Genomic DNA, 12,009 nt, shown 5'->3' with positions numbered 1-12,009 from the left:
TATCCTCATTTGGTCCATTGCATTGTTACCAGACTGCCCGCCCTAAAGCCTGACTCTGGGGCTGAAGGCTCCCTCACCCACATGTTAAGATGGGCTCGCTCAAGGCGAAGTGGCAACGCCTTTAATCCCAGCGCTTGGGAGGCAAAGGCAGGCGGATTTCTAAGTTCTAGGCCAGCCTGGTCTACAGAATGAGTTCCAGGACAGCCAAGGATACACAGAGAAACCCTGTCTCGGGGGGGAAAAAAAAGGGGCTCGCTTAGAAGTTAAGGCTACCTACTGCTCTTGCAGAACTCTTAGGTTTGAGTCCCAGCATCCATCTCATGGCCACCTATAACTCTGGTTCCAGGAGATCTGACACACTCTGGACTTCTGTAGGCACCTGTATGCACGTGGTACACATGACTCATATAGGTACACATACATGAATTTAAAAGAATAAAAACTTTTTTAAAAAGCCATTTCTTCTTTCTCTCCAACAAGTATTCCTGTCATGATGCTAGAGACCTGTAGTTCGAATAGGAACAGCCCCATAGGCTCCAATATTCGAATGCTTAGTCTCAGGAAGTAGAAATCCTTGAAAGGATTAGAGAGATTGGGAGGTGTGGCCTTATTGGCGAAAGGCTGTCTCTGAGGGTGGGTTTCCGGGTTTCAAACACATGCCAGACCCAGCCCTGCCCCCATGAGGATCACTTTTCCAGTACCATGCCTGTCGTCGTGGTGGTAATGGACTAACCCTCTGAAACTGCCAGCAAGTGCCCAATTAAATGCTTTCTGCTTAAGAGTTGCCTTGGGCCGGGCGGTGGTGGTGCACGCCTTTAATCCCAGCACTGGGGAGGCAGAAGCAGGTGGATTTCTGAGTTCAAGGCCAGCCTGGTCTATAGAGAGAGTTCCAGGACAGCCAGGGCTACACAGAGAAACCCTGTCTCAAAAAACAAAAACAAAACAAAACAAAAGAAAACAACAAAAAAGAGTTGCCTTGGTCATGGTGTCTCCTCACAACTGAACATGCACTAAGACAAAACCCTCAACAGAGAAGCCAGGCAGGAGCCACCCAACCTTGGGACTTTCAACCTCCAAACCTGGAAGCAGCAAATGTTTCAAGCAGAGAAAAAGGTTGCCCCCGTTCTATCTGGTTTACTACCCATTCCACATTTCCCCTTGATTTCATCATAAAGACCATAGTGTATTTTTAAAAACATTTTTGCCAATATTTTGTTCATAATTACCCATATTTTCCAATATGGATGTTTACTATATTGGGGGCAGAGTTCTAACAAGAAAAGAGTCCTTGGAAAACCAGAAGGACTTTGAAGGAAGGGACTCAGTCTGCTTAAACTTTCCTTCAGTCTCTAGGGCTGACAAATGGCTGAGGCACTCAGCACAGTCCAGATGCAGCGACTCCAGCAGCGCACATGTCCCTTCCCATCCATGTCCCAGACACCCTGCCCTTGTCCACTGCCCAGCTGTTCCTCAAGGATAGTTTATTATTTTATATTTACTTTTTTAAAAGATTTAATTTATATGAGTACACTGTCACTGTCTTCAGAACACCAGAAGAGGGCATCATCGGATCCCATTACAGATGGTTGTGAGTCACTATGTGGTTGCTGGGAATTGAACTCAGGATCTCTAGAAGAGCAGTCAGTGCTCTTAACCACTGAGCCATCTCTCCAGCCCAGGGGATAGTTTTAAAATGCATTTCCTCCCTCTGCCCTCATCTTCCTCTGCCCACAGCTCTAGCTGCAGCTCAGAGTTCCTGTCATATACTTAACCATTATTTAATGCCAGGAGACTTCCATTTTGGTCATTTAGTACAGTGTCATTTAGTCTCGAAACATCTGGAATGCTTCATTTCACTAGTGATTTCTAACTTGATTCCACAATGAGAGTTATAAACATTCAGGCCTTGGAGGTTTTAATTTACTCTAGAGTCCAGACTGTTTTCATCATGTCCATGAATATGTGAATTGTACCTACTCTGCAGCTCCTGAGAGTTTTATAGAAATAAAGACACATAGCTCCCTAAAGAAAAGTCCAGATCTTGTATATAGCATTGGTATTAATAAACTTCTCTTGAGAAGTAAATTTTCCAACCTTTTTTTTTTGATTCATCAGCTTTTGCTTTATATATTTTTAGTGTACTGATGCATACTTAGGTTCATTCCAGTTGCCACTAAATTCACCCCTTGTTCACTAATAACACGTACTGCCTTTGTACTTCCTTCCCAAAACCAGGGTTAAGGGTGTGGCTTGATTGGTAGAGTGCTTGCTTAACATGCACAAGACCCTGAGTTCAATTCCCAGCACCACATAAACCGCTCATGGTAGTGCATATCTGTAGTCTCAGCATTCAAGAGGTAGAGACTGGAGGATCACAGGTTCAAACTCATCCTCAGCTACATACCAAGTTCAAGGTCAATGTGGCCTATATGAGACCCTGCCTCCAAAGCAACTATCACAAACAGCCAACCTAAGTATTTGAGTGGTTCTCTCTTAAATTTGTTGGTTTTTTGTTTTGTTTTTGTTTTAATGTGAGTACACTGTAGCTGTCTTTAGACACACTAGAAGAGGGCATCAGATCTATTACAGATGGTTGTTAGCGTGGCTGCTTGGAATTGAACTCAGGACCTCTGGAAGAGCAGTCAGTGCTCTTAATCACTGAGCCATCTCTCCAGCCCCTTTTGTATGTTTTTTGTTTCTGTTTTTTTTTTTTTTTTTGGCTTTTTCGAGACAGGGTTTCTCTGTGTAGCCCTGGCTGTCCTGGCACTCACTCTGTAGACCAGGCTGGCCTCGGACTCAGAAATCTGCCTGCCTCTAAGTAGCATAGAGCTCTATCTTTTACTAACCCTGTGTTTGCCTGACAGGCACACAGGCCACTTACATCTGTTGACCAGACCCCCAACCTACTTCAGTGGTAGAAAAACAAGAGCCTGGCTCTCTCTTACACTATTGGCAGAGCCATAGGTCCAGCGTATGGGCAGACTAGGAGCTCAAGATAGGAGAGCTGTCAGAGTGGTTTGCCAACAGCAGCAATGGGATCCCCAGGGCTAATTACAATTGGGATTTATTTTGCCCTAGGTCAGCTGGGATTAACTTGAAGGCACAGTGACAGGAAACTTACATCATGTTATCAAAAGTATACATGAACGAATCGATTAACTGCTACACTGGAAATTTTTATTTTAGATCTGGGGCCTGAGGACCCAAATGAAAACGGGCACAGTAAAGAAACCACAACGGCTGCTCCAGGGGTGAAAAGGGAAGTTTATTCCAACGTGCTGAGGCTCCACCCAGGAAAGCAAGGAGGAAAAGCTACCGGGAAGATTTTCAGGGTTAAATAGGACTGGGAGAAAGGGAGTTTGTGAGCTGGGGGGAGCTGGTAAGCTGCGACTGAGGGAGCCGAGGCTAGCCTTGACCTTGACAAAGGCACCAAAGTCCCCTGCTAATGGAAGGGTCACAAGCTGCTTTTGCCCGAGATAAAAGAGAATGACTTCACTTTTAGCAAACAGGAACTTTCTTCAAGCCCAGGAGAGAATGGGGCCTTTGTTTAAATGCCAGCCTTGGGAAAAGGACCTGTTGGGGGACCAGACAGGACCCTGTTAGGATGCTATTCCAGGCATTTGTTAGTATCTAAGGATGTCACAGATCTGACCCCACAGATGTGGGTGCCACTGTTTACTCACTGTTGTGTCCATGAAAACACTATGTTGAGACTCATTACTAGTCTTACAGAGGAAGAAAATAAAGATACATTGAGCCAGTCATATTATTAAGTGGCTACTGTACAGGAAGCAAAGTCATTCTATCAAATTACAGTTAGTTCTTAATACATACAAGGTCTAAACCAGAGTGGATGGGGCAAGAACAACTGCTTAAATCTCACACTTTAAAACAGAACAGGGTGAAGGCTTTGAACTTAAGAGATAAATCTGTGTCTCAATCCGAGCGTGCAGTAACAGACTGGCAACCTGCTGACAGCAAACCACCTTTATCCTGACTCACAGAACTAAGGGGAAACGTGGCTTAAAATGTACTGCTCAACACTGAAAACTAGTCTCTTAAAAAGATGACATTTGGATATAATCCACTGAAAATTCCCGAAATTAATCTTGTTGACTTGAGTGGACAGACGTGCAGGCATTAGCGAAGCACACCGATGTGCCAGAGGGCACTTTTGGGAGTGGACTGTGAAGGTTCTGCTCTGGACAATGTTTCAGCCTCTAGAGTAAAAACTGAATACACCACTGGAAAGTGGTAGCACACTCGGGCAAGGTGGGTCACTGGTGGTATGCCCATGAGGGACATATCTTGGCCCTGGTCCTTTCCCATTCCTCTTCTCTCTCTTCTGGATACCTCGAGAGGAGCGATGTTCCTCCTTGGCACATGTCTACAAGCCACTAAAACCTACAAACCCAAGAGCCGAAATAAGCCTTTATTTTAAATCATCTTCCTCAGGCATCATAAATCTGATTATAACGCAATTATAAAAAGGAAGTGCGCATGAAGATGTTAACATGAAAGCCTTTTTAATTTGGTTGATACACATTCAACAAAATATGTTAGAATAATCCACAGTGACATACAAGGTATTTACAATGGCAAAACCATGTGAAACAAAAGCAAAATGTTTCTCAAACAGGAATGCTTTTTGAGGCAGGACCTCACTGTGCTGCCCACGTTGAGCTCAAGAGAACCCTCTTCAACTCAGCTCCCAAGCAGCCACGCCCGAGTCTAGTGTGTACCGCTGCCACACCAGTGCTGTTTATTAACCTTTTACTGTGAATCTGGAAGACTTTCAGCTCCTGCTTAGTACTCAGGTCTTGAGCCCCAACAGAAAGTCCGTAGGGCCCAGAGTAGGAGGTACAAACACTAACACATTTGGCAATTAAGGATCATCTGTTGATGTGAGCTGGCAGGAAAGTACAGGGCAAGACCTCACAAGGAAGACTTCAATGTCCTTCATCACATGGTCCTCTCAGCCTGCAGAAAATACCAAACTTTAAAAACCCACACAGCTGTCCTATCAGCAGAAAGCCAGCAGCCCTAAGACTCCAAGTCTCTTCAACAGCATTCTCAACCTTCCTTATACTGTGACCTTCAATACGCTTCTTCAGGTAACTGACTTTGCTATCATCACAATGTCAATACCTGTGCTTTCTGTGAAAGGGTCATTCCATCCCCAGGTTGAGAACGGCTGCTCTATAACATAAACATTAATGAACACCAAGAAAGTATTAAAGATTTATTAACTAATTTTACATGAAAAAATAAGATATAAGACAGGATTCAAGCCGGGCAGTGGTGGCGCACGCCTTTAAGCCCGGTAGTTGGGAGGCAGAGGCAGGCAGATTTCTGAGTTTTGAGGCCAGCCTGGTCTACCGAGTGAGTTCCAGGACAGCCAGGGCTACACAGAGGAACCCTGCCTCAAAAAACCAAAAAAAAAAAAAACCAAATTTTTCTCAAATTTACTTTTCATGCTCAATTCTCATACATTCTATTTTTTTTTAAAGGACTAAGGACAGAACTCAGAAACTGATAAGTATGCAAAACATGCTAGGCGAGGCTCTACCACTGAGCCTTCATCTAATGATTTCTATGTTCTGAAATCAGTTACACACACACACACACACACACACACACACACACACACACACACACACACACACACACACGGGGTAGGACAAAGGCTCTGATTAGGTTTAAACTTGCTTGTTTACTAAATGGCCTGCCTACTTTCACCCATTCTTTGTATTATGACTAAAATAAGCTTAAGGAAAATGAGTTATAACCATCTGGAATCTATAACAAAAATGTATTGACTTATAAAATAGCCAGCCACATAAACAAGAGATCATATGAAAAAATATGCAAGTACTTATTCTTTGTAACACTATTTAAACAAACAGGATACACTCACTACACACACACACTACTGAGCCACTTAGGCTACTCAACAAGCTAAAAGAGTTTGGCAAGCAACACTGTAGAGCAAGGGCCACCGTCTGAAAATCAAATCTGCGGCTCCTCCAGTGGCGCCTCAAGAGTCTCCATCAGCTTCTTATTCACCTCTTCATTATGCCGGCTCTGACAGTGAGTTAAATGTTTCTTAAAGCCTCTTGGGAAATTGGATTCAAAATTACAGCGTGGACATTTAAGTAAACTCTGCCCGTGGGCTGCCACATGATTTTTAAGGAGAGACTCCAAAAGAAACGCTTTCCCACAAATTGTGCACTTGTACGGGCTGTGGACATTGTGCTTATTGACCAGGTGGTGCAGGACAGCGCCTTTCTTCATGGCCCGACAGCAACAGATTTTGCAGTAATACTTCCCTTTACCACGCTTCATGTACTTTGCGATCTCCTCCTCAGAGATGAAGGCCTCCTTCTCCTCGGTGAACTGAAGCACATTTTTGGCCTGCTCTGTACTACCCATTTCCATTTTGTTCTCTTTGCTAAAGTCAATAGATTCCACATCCACCTGTTCCTGATCGCTGCTTGACTCCTGGCCCTTCATGTCCAAGGTGTCTAAATCTGTTCTGATGTATTCACTGCTACTGAGCTCAGCATCGGAGTTCTCCTGGCTGTCCTTCTTGAGCTTCTTTGAAGGAGGAGATAAAGCATCGTCTAACAGTTTCTTGGATGTGGCCAGAAGCCCCTCCTGGACCAGACTATCACATTTTGCATCATCCACAGCTTCAAGTTGTATTTCCTCACTAAGCTCAGTGGCCTTCTGGGCATCTGAGAACACAGCGGATTTGGGAAGCTCAGGTAAAAGTACATGCTTCCGGGACTCTGGGAAAAGTGCACGTTTCCGTGGCTCAGGAGAAGCAGGCAGGACTGCTTTGGTGGGCTCAGGAAACAGTGTGGACTTCCTCGGCTCAGCATCCATAGACAAGACAGGCTTCCATATGTCTGGGGCTACCTGTGGTGACTCAGAGGAGCCAGAAGCAGCATGTTTCCTCGTCTCAGAGAAGACGTTAGCTTTCTGAGACTCCATAATGAAGGAAGACTTCCAGAGATCAGAACTACCACAAGAACTTTTCTGGGGCTCAGGGAAATCAAGTGAAGCAGGAGAAGGTTTCCGCTGGTCAGGAGAAAGCTTCCAAAGGTCTGGTGACCCTGAAGGCTTCCTGAGCTCTGGAGAACCTGCAGGACTTCGGATCTCTGGGGAGAGTGGTGGGCCTGGTCTGCGGAGCTCAGGGGACACAGGGGGCACTGCCTTCCAATGCTCAGGTGACAAGGGGAGGGCTGTCTTTCGGAGTTCAGGCGGACCAGACTTCCATGACTCCGGAGATGTGGGTGGCGATTTCCAGGAACCAGATGAGACTGAAGACTTCCAGGATGCAGTGGACATAGATGGAGCAGGTTTCCAAGGCCCAGGTGACACAGAAGGTATTGGCTTCCAAGGTCCAGGAGACATAGGTGGAACAGGTTTAGATGACTTCCATGGTCCTGATGTTGCTGAAGGACTGGATTTCCAAGGCCTAGGAGAACCAGGTGGCCCTGGCTTCCAGGAACCTGGTGATACTGCTGGGGTTGGTCTCCGAGGCTCGGAAGTGATGGCAGGGAATGGCTTCCAAAGTTCAGGAGACTCTGATGGGGATGGCTTCCTTGGCTCAGGTGAGGCAGTCCTCGCTGGCTTCCGAGACTCTGGAGATGCAGTGAGGGATGGCCCCCAAGGTTCAGGAGAAGTGGCCAGAACTGGTGATTCTGGAGACAAGGCTGAAGGCGGAGCCCCTGTGTCTGCAAAGGGAGAGTGCTTTGGGGGTTTGGAGCTGACAAGAGCAGACTTTACTGACTCAGGAGAAGGGACTCTCTCAGGCTTCTCCAGCTCAGGCAGCTCACAGGGTGGGTCTAGACACTCGGGGGAAGAAACAGGAGCAGTTTTTGAGGCCTCAGCAGGAAGACAAGGGGCTTGTGGCTCAGGCGAACTAACAGGAGCAGAGCTCTGAGGCTCCAGAACTGGAGGAACAGACGCTTGAGACTCTGGAGACAAACTCGGGCTAGTTTTCTGTGTTTCTATGGGGAGGGCTGGAGTGGGCCTCACTTCTGCTGGGTCAAAGGCTGGGTTCTGATGTTCAGGAAGGGAAGGGCTTTTCCCAGCCTCTGTCTCTTTGCTCAGCTGCTCCTTTGGCTGGTCACTCCACTTGTCTGAGGCTGCGTGTTTGGATGTGATATGGTAGTACACATTGGAGTACAGCTTGCTAGTGAAGAAGCACTTATGGCAGTGGAAGAGCTTTGCACTCTTCTGGTAAAAGATCAGCTTGCCCAGTCCTCCAGCATCCATATCATCACAGAATTCAGGATGGATGGTGCCCATGTGGAGCTGCACATTCTCGTAATCGGTGCCTCTGAAACTGCAGTGCCCACACTCCAGGCTTATCGCTGGTTTCCGCAATTCCTGACACACTTCCATCTTCTGTCACACGGCAGGACTGCACTTGAAAGACTTCAACACTGCTGCAACAAAAAAAGGAGTTATTTCCAAAGGACTCTGTGCTGAGCACAATACTGGGCTTGTACAGCTCTGGGTGCAGAATGGTATGTGCTTCACTAAAAATGGCTACACAATTTCAAAGACAAGGGAGATTAACTTCTGGCTGAGCCACAGCGCTCTGAGTTTTATACAGGTCATCTCAGTTAACCCTAATGTGTCATTCAAGCACATCTTCATTTCTGCGTGAAGACAAGGCCACACTTGAGAGACACTGACTGACTCGCTCTCGCCCAGGGTTAATCAGTTTCTCAAGAGTGAGCTGACTACTTACTGTAGCTTTACACTTAGGCCCTAAAATCCTCAATTAACAGGCTGTCCACACACAGAGCCGATACATAGCTAGTGGACTTACATCTTGGAAGAAACTTTAGATCCATTCCAGGGAATTATGAAGTCTAGCTATGGAAAGATTGTCAAAAAGGCCTCTGAGTAAGCTCCTTACAGAGCTCTTCAGGGTACCTCAGCACAGGCATCAGACAGGGACAGCCATCATGGAGTTTTTGGCCAATTTGTTCACCATGACTAGTGTTACTGAGGAACTCAGCCATGCACAAGCACAAGGCATTCACACACAGGCTCACATTAACCCTGTGCCCACTTGCTTTAAGAACCCACAGGACATTTTTATAGAGTAAGGACAGAACTGCCGTCTACTTTTTGTATAAAAGAGTGCTTCTGTAGAAAATATTTCTAGTAGATTAATACTTGGTAAAGGCTGTTTGAATTTTAAAATACACCAAGAGTACAGGTGAGAAAGAGTTTCCCAACTCCTCAAAGCTGAATAAAATCAAAACTCCTTGGTACACGAGAAGAATCTCACTACGGCCATTTACTGTCATTTTCCATGAGTTTGTTTACTTCCTTTTTCTTTTTTGAAAGGCAGGTTCTTGATAGGTAACATTGGTTAGCCTGGTACTTACTATGTAGCCCAAGTTGACCTGAAACTCGGGCTAACCTCCAGCGTCAACCTCCTGAATGCTGGGATTACAGGAGTCCAGCACCACACCCAGCTCTACTGTGCTCTTCTTTCGTGAGAAAGACTGAACAATTTCCCTACTAGCCTTTTGTCTTTTTAAAAATTAGGTATTGGTTCATTTTCTATGTCTGCCTTTCTTAGTTGTAAACTTTAATATATAATTACAAAGAAAACAGCTCTTATCTAAAATATTTTCCAGCTTATTATTTATCTCATTAGTTTATAGTATCTAACCACAAATGGTTTTTGTAAAACATATATTGGTTTACATACAAAATTTAAAACTTAAGGCTTAGCATCTGGGTTTCTAAGCTATGCTTTTTGTGAGCCAGGGTCTCATTATGTAGCAGTTTGGCCCACTTCCCCAAGCTCTTGATTCACCTGCCTGAGCCTCCCACATGCTAGGATTACAAACACAGCACCACACATGGCTTATGTCATGCTTTCTTATCCTGCTAGTTTTTAATCATTTAGTATGTTTTTCTAATGTTGGTCACTTCACTCTTTCTAATACTCCCATCCTTTGGTTTGCTGTTTTTCATTTTATTTTACTTTCAATTTTTAAATTTTTTAAAACTTACTTTAAAAATTTCATAGATATGTACTGTATTTACATAATCCTGTGTCAGGCCTCCCACTAAATTCATGACTTTTTCTTTAATCATTACTCTCCTCCCCCCCTCCTCCACACAAATACAACCTGTTCAGCTCACTTAGTGTTCCTTGTATATGTTTTTAGGGCTAGCCACTACATAGTGGACAAGCAACTAGGGGGTGATCCCTGGAGAGCAGCCTGAGTACCCGGAACTCTTCACCTGGGAGCTGGTTTTCTGAGATCGCCCCAATCCACACTGTAGCTTAGTTCTGGTAGTGTTGTGAGTTGAATACAGGCCTTGCACATGCTAGTGGATGCTCAGCCCTAAGCTCCATCCTTAGCAACATTAAATTTGCATCTCTAATCTACTGTTAGGACAGAGAAATCTAGCCTATCCTCTTTTTACCCCAAATCAGCTGTTTCAACTTAGAAAACCCCTTTCTTTGCTTAATGTGCAATGTTGCATTTAATATTTACTAAGTCTTATGTTTATTCTGAATTCTGGTTTTTCAGTACTTCTCTCCCTATTTCTCACCACTTGCATTGCCCACTCTGGCATGAGAGCTCGTCAGCACAGGAAGCAGTAACTGATAAACTGTAAGCATCACACAGTAAACTCAGTCATACTGCACTCTTCTCTCATTGTAGTGGTATATGCCCACAGGCTGGCAGGGCTGGCTATTCAAGAAGCTAAGGGCAAGAGGCTCACTTGAACCTAAGAGTGAGTGCTGAGGCTAGCCTGGGAAACACAGTAATACTGTGTCTCTAAAAATAAATCTAATTTCCCTTTCAACGATATTCTATCACTTAGCAAAAGTGCTGGTCACTGCTGAGCATATGTAACACGCTCTATGATCGAGACAATGGTGCAACCATATTTACATTCCTTCTGTGTCCTCAGTGAGCAGCTAGGATTGCAACATCTAATACCACAGGCTTACTCGAATTTCAAAAACACTGAACCCAAGAATTTATTAACATTTTTAATTTTCATAAGTCCTATTTTAAGATATTATTACTAGTATTGTTGGTTTGTTTTTTTCAGGCAGGGAGGGACTCACTATGTACCCCTGACTTTCCTGTAGCTTGCCATGTAGATCAGCTGGCCTCAAACTCATGGGAATCTCCCTTCTGGTTCTCAAGTGCTGGAACAAAAGAAAGGTGTTCTCTTCCTCTGTACAGTCCATTCTGTCATCCAATAGGCAACCTATCCACCCTTGAGAGGGGTCACCCTATAGCACAGGCAGTCCTTCCTTCAAGTCCCTCAAACCCAGTCAGATGCAGTCAGCATCCTAGCCACCCCGACATCTCAGCTCTCACAGAACCAGGCTCACCCTGGAACCCTCTCCTCTCCCTGGCGGGGTGTGCTCAGAAAGGACCTCATCAGTCCTAATATTGCTCCATGAAGACTCAGACTTTATAACTAAAGGAGACCTGTGTGCTCATGTCAAGACATCAAGAGCTTGAAGGAGGATCAGAAGTTCAAGGCCATCCTCAGCTACAAATGGTGTTCCAGGCCTGGGAAATAAAAACCCTGTCTCAAAAATAAAGCATCAACAGAAAAACGCAACCCTAACACTAAACGGTTTGCTTACCAGCAGCAAATAAGCAGAGCCTGGCAGAGGGCAGCAGAAGACAACAGCGGAAAGCCAGCACAAGCAGCTGGAGGGACCCTTAGCAAGCACTCGTAATCCACATATCAACCTCACAAACCTCAGGCAGTCCTGTAGTCTCTAGCTCTAGGTAAGAATGTTTTGCTGGGAGAGTGGGCTGCTAAGGAGATGAAAGTGAATAAATAATAAATAAATGAAAAACAAACAAGCTTGCAGGTAGATCATCCCACCTCATCCTGTCAAGGGTGGATTACAGGTGTGTACCACCACGTCAGGTAATCCATTACAATTAACTTACTATTAAACTTAGTTTAAAAAAAAAAAGCTTT

General features: G+C 44.9%; 1 protein-coding gene across 7 annotated transcripts in view; it reads right to left on the bottom strand.

The window, feature by feature from the left end:
- Positions 1-4,505: 4,505 nt before the first annotated feature.
- The window catches only part of Champ1 (chromosome alignment maintaining phosphoprotein 1), a 10,221-nt gene continuing 2,717 nt past the window's right edge, over positions 4,506-12,009 (bottom strand). For 4 of the 7 annotated variants that reach the window (XM_031339153.1, XM_031339152.1, XM_031339155.1 and 1 more), the window contains exon 2: positions 4,506-8,456. In XM_031339153.1, the coding sequence (XP_031195013.1) occupies positions 6,010-8,415 (2,406 nt within the window). In that variant the 5' untranslated portion in view covers positions 8,416-8,456 and the 3' untranslated portion in view covers positions 4,506-6,009. Of the gene's footprint in view, positions 8,460-12,009 lie in introns of all 7 variants that reach the window. The other 3 variants (XM_031339154.1, XM_031339151.1, XM_031339157.1) reach the window with 1 other exon arrangement.

Source organism: Mastomys coucha, unplaced genomic scaffold (assembly GCF_008632895.1).
Source record: "Mastomys coucha isolate ucsf_1 unplaced genomic scaffold, UCSF_Mcou_1 pScaffold22, whole genome shotgun sequence".
NCBI classification, from domain to species: Eukaryota; Metazoa; Chordata; class Mammalia; order Rodentia; family Muridae; genus Mastomys; species Mastomys coucha.
The sequence above is the reverse complement of the archived record's forward strand: the minus strand, read 5'-3'. Positions and strand labels throughout refer to the sequence as shown.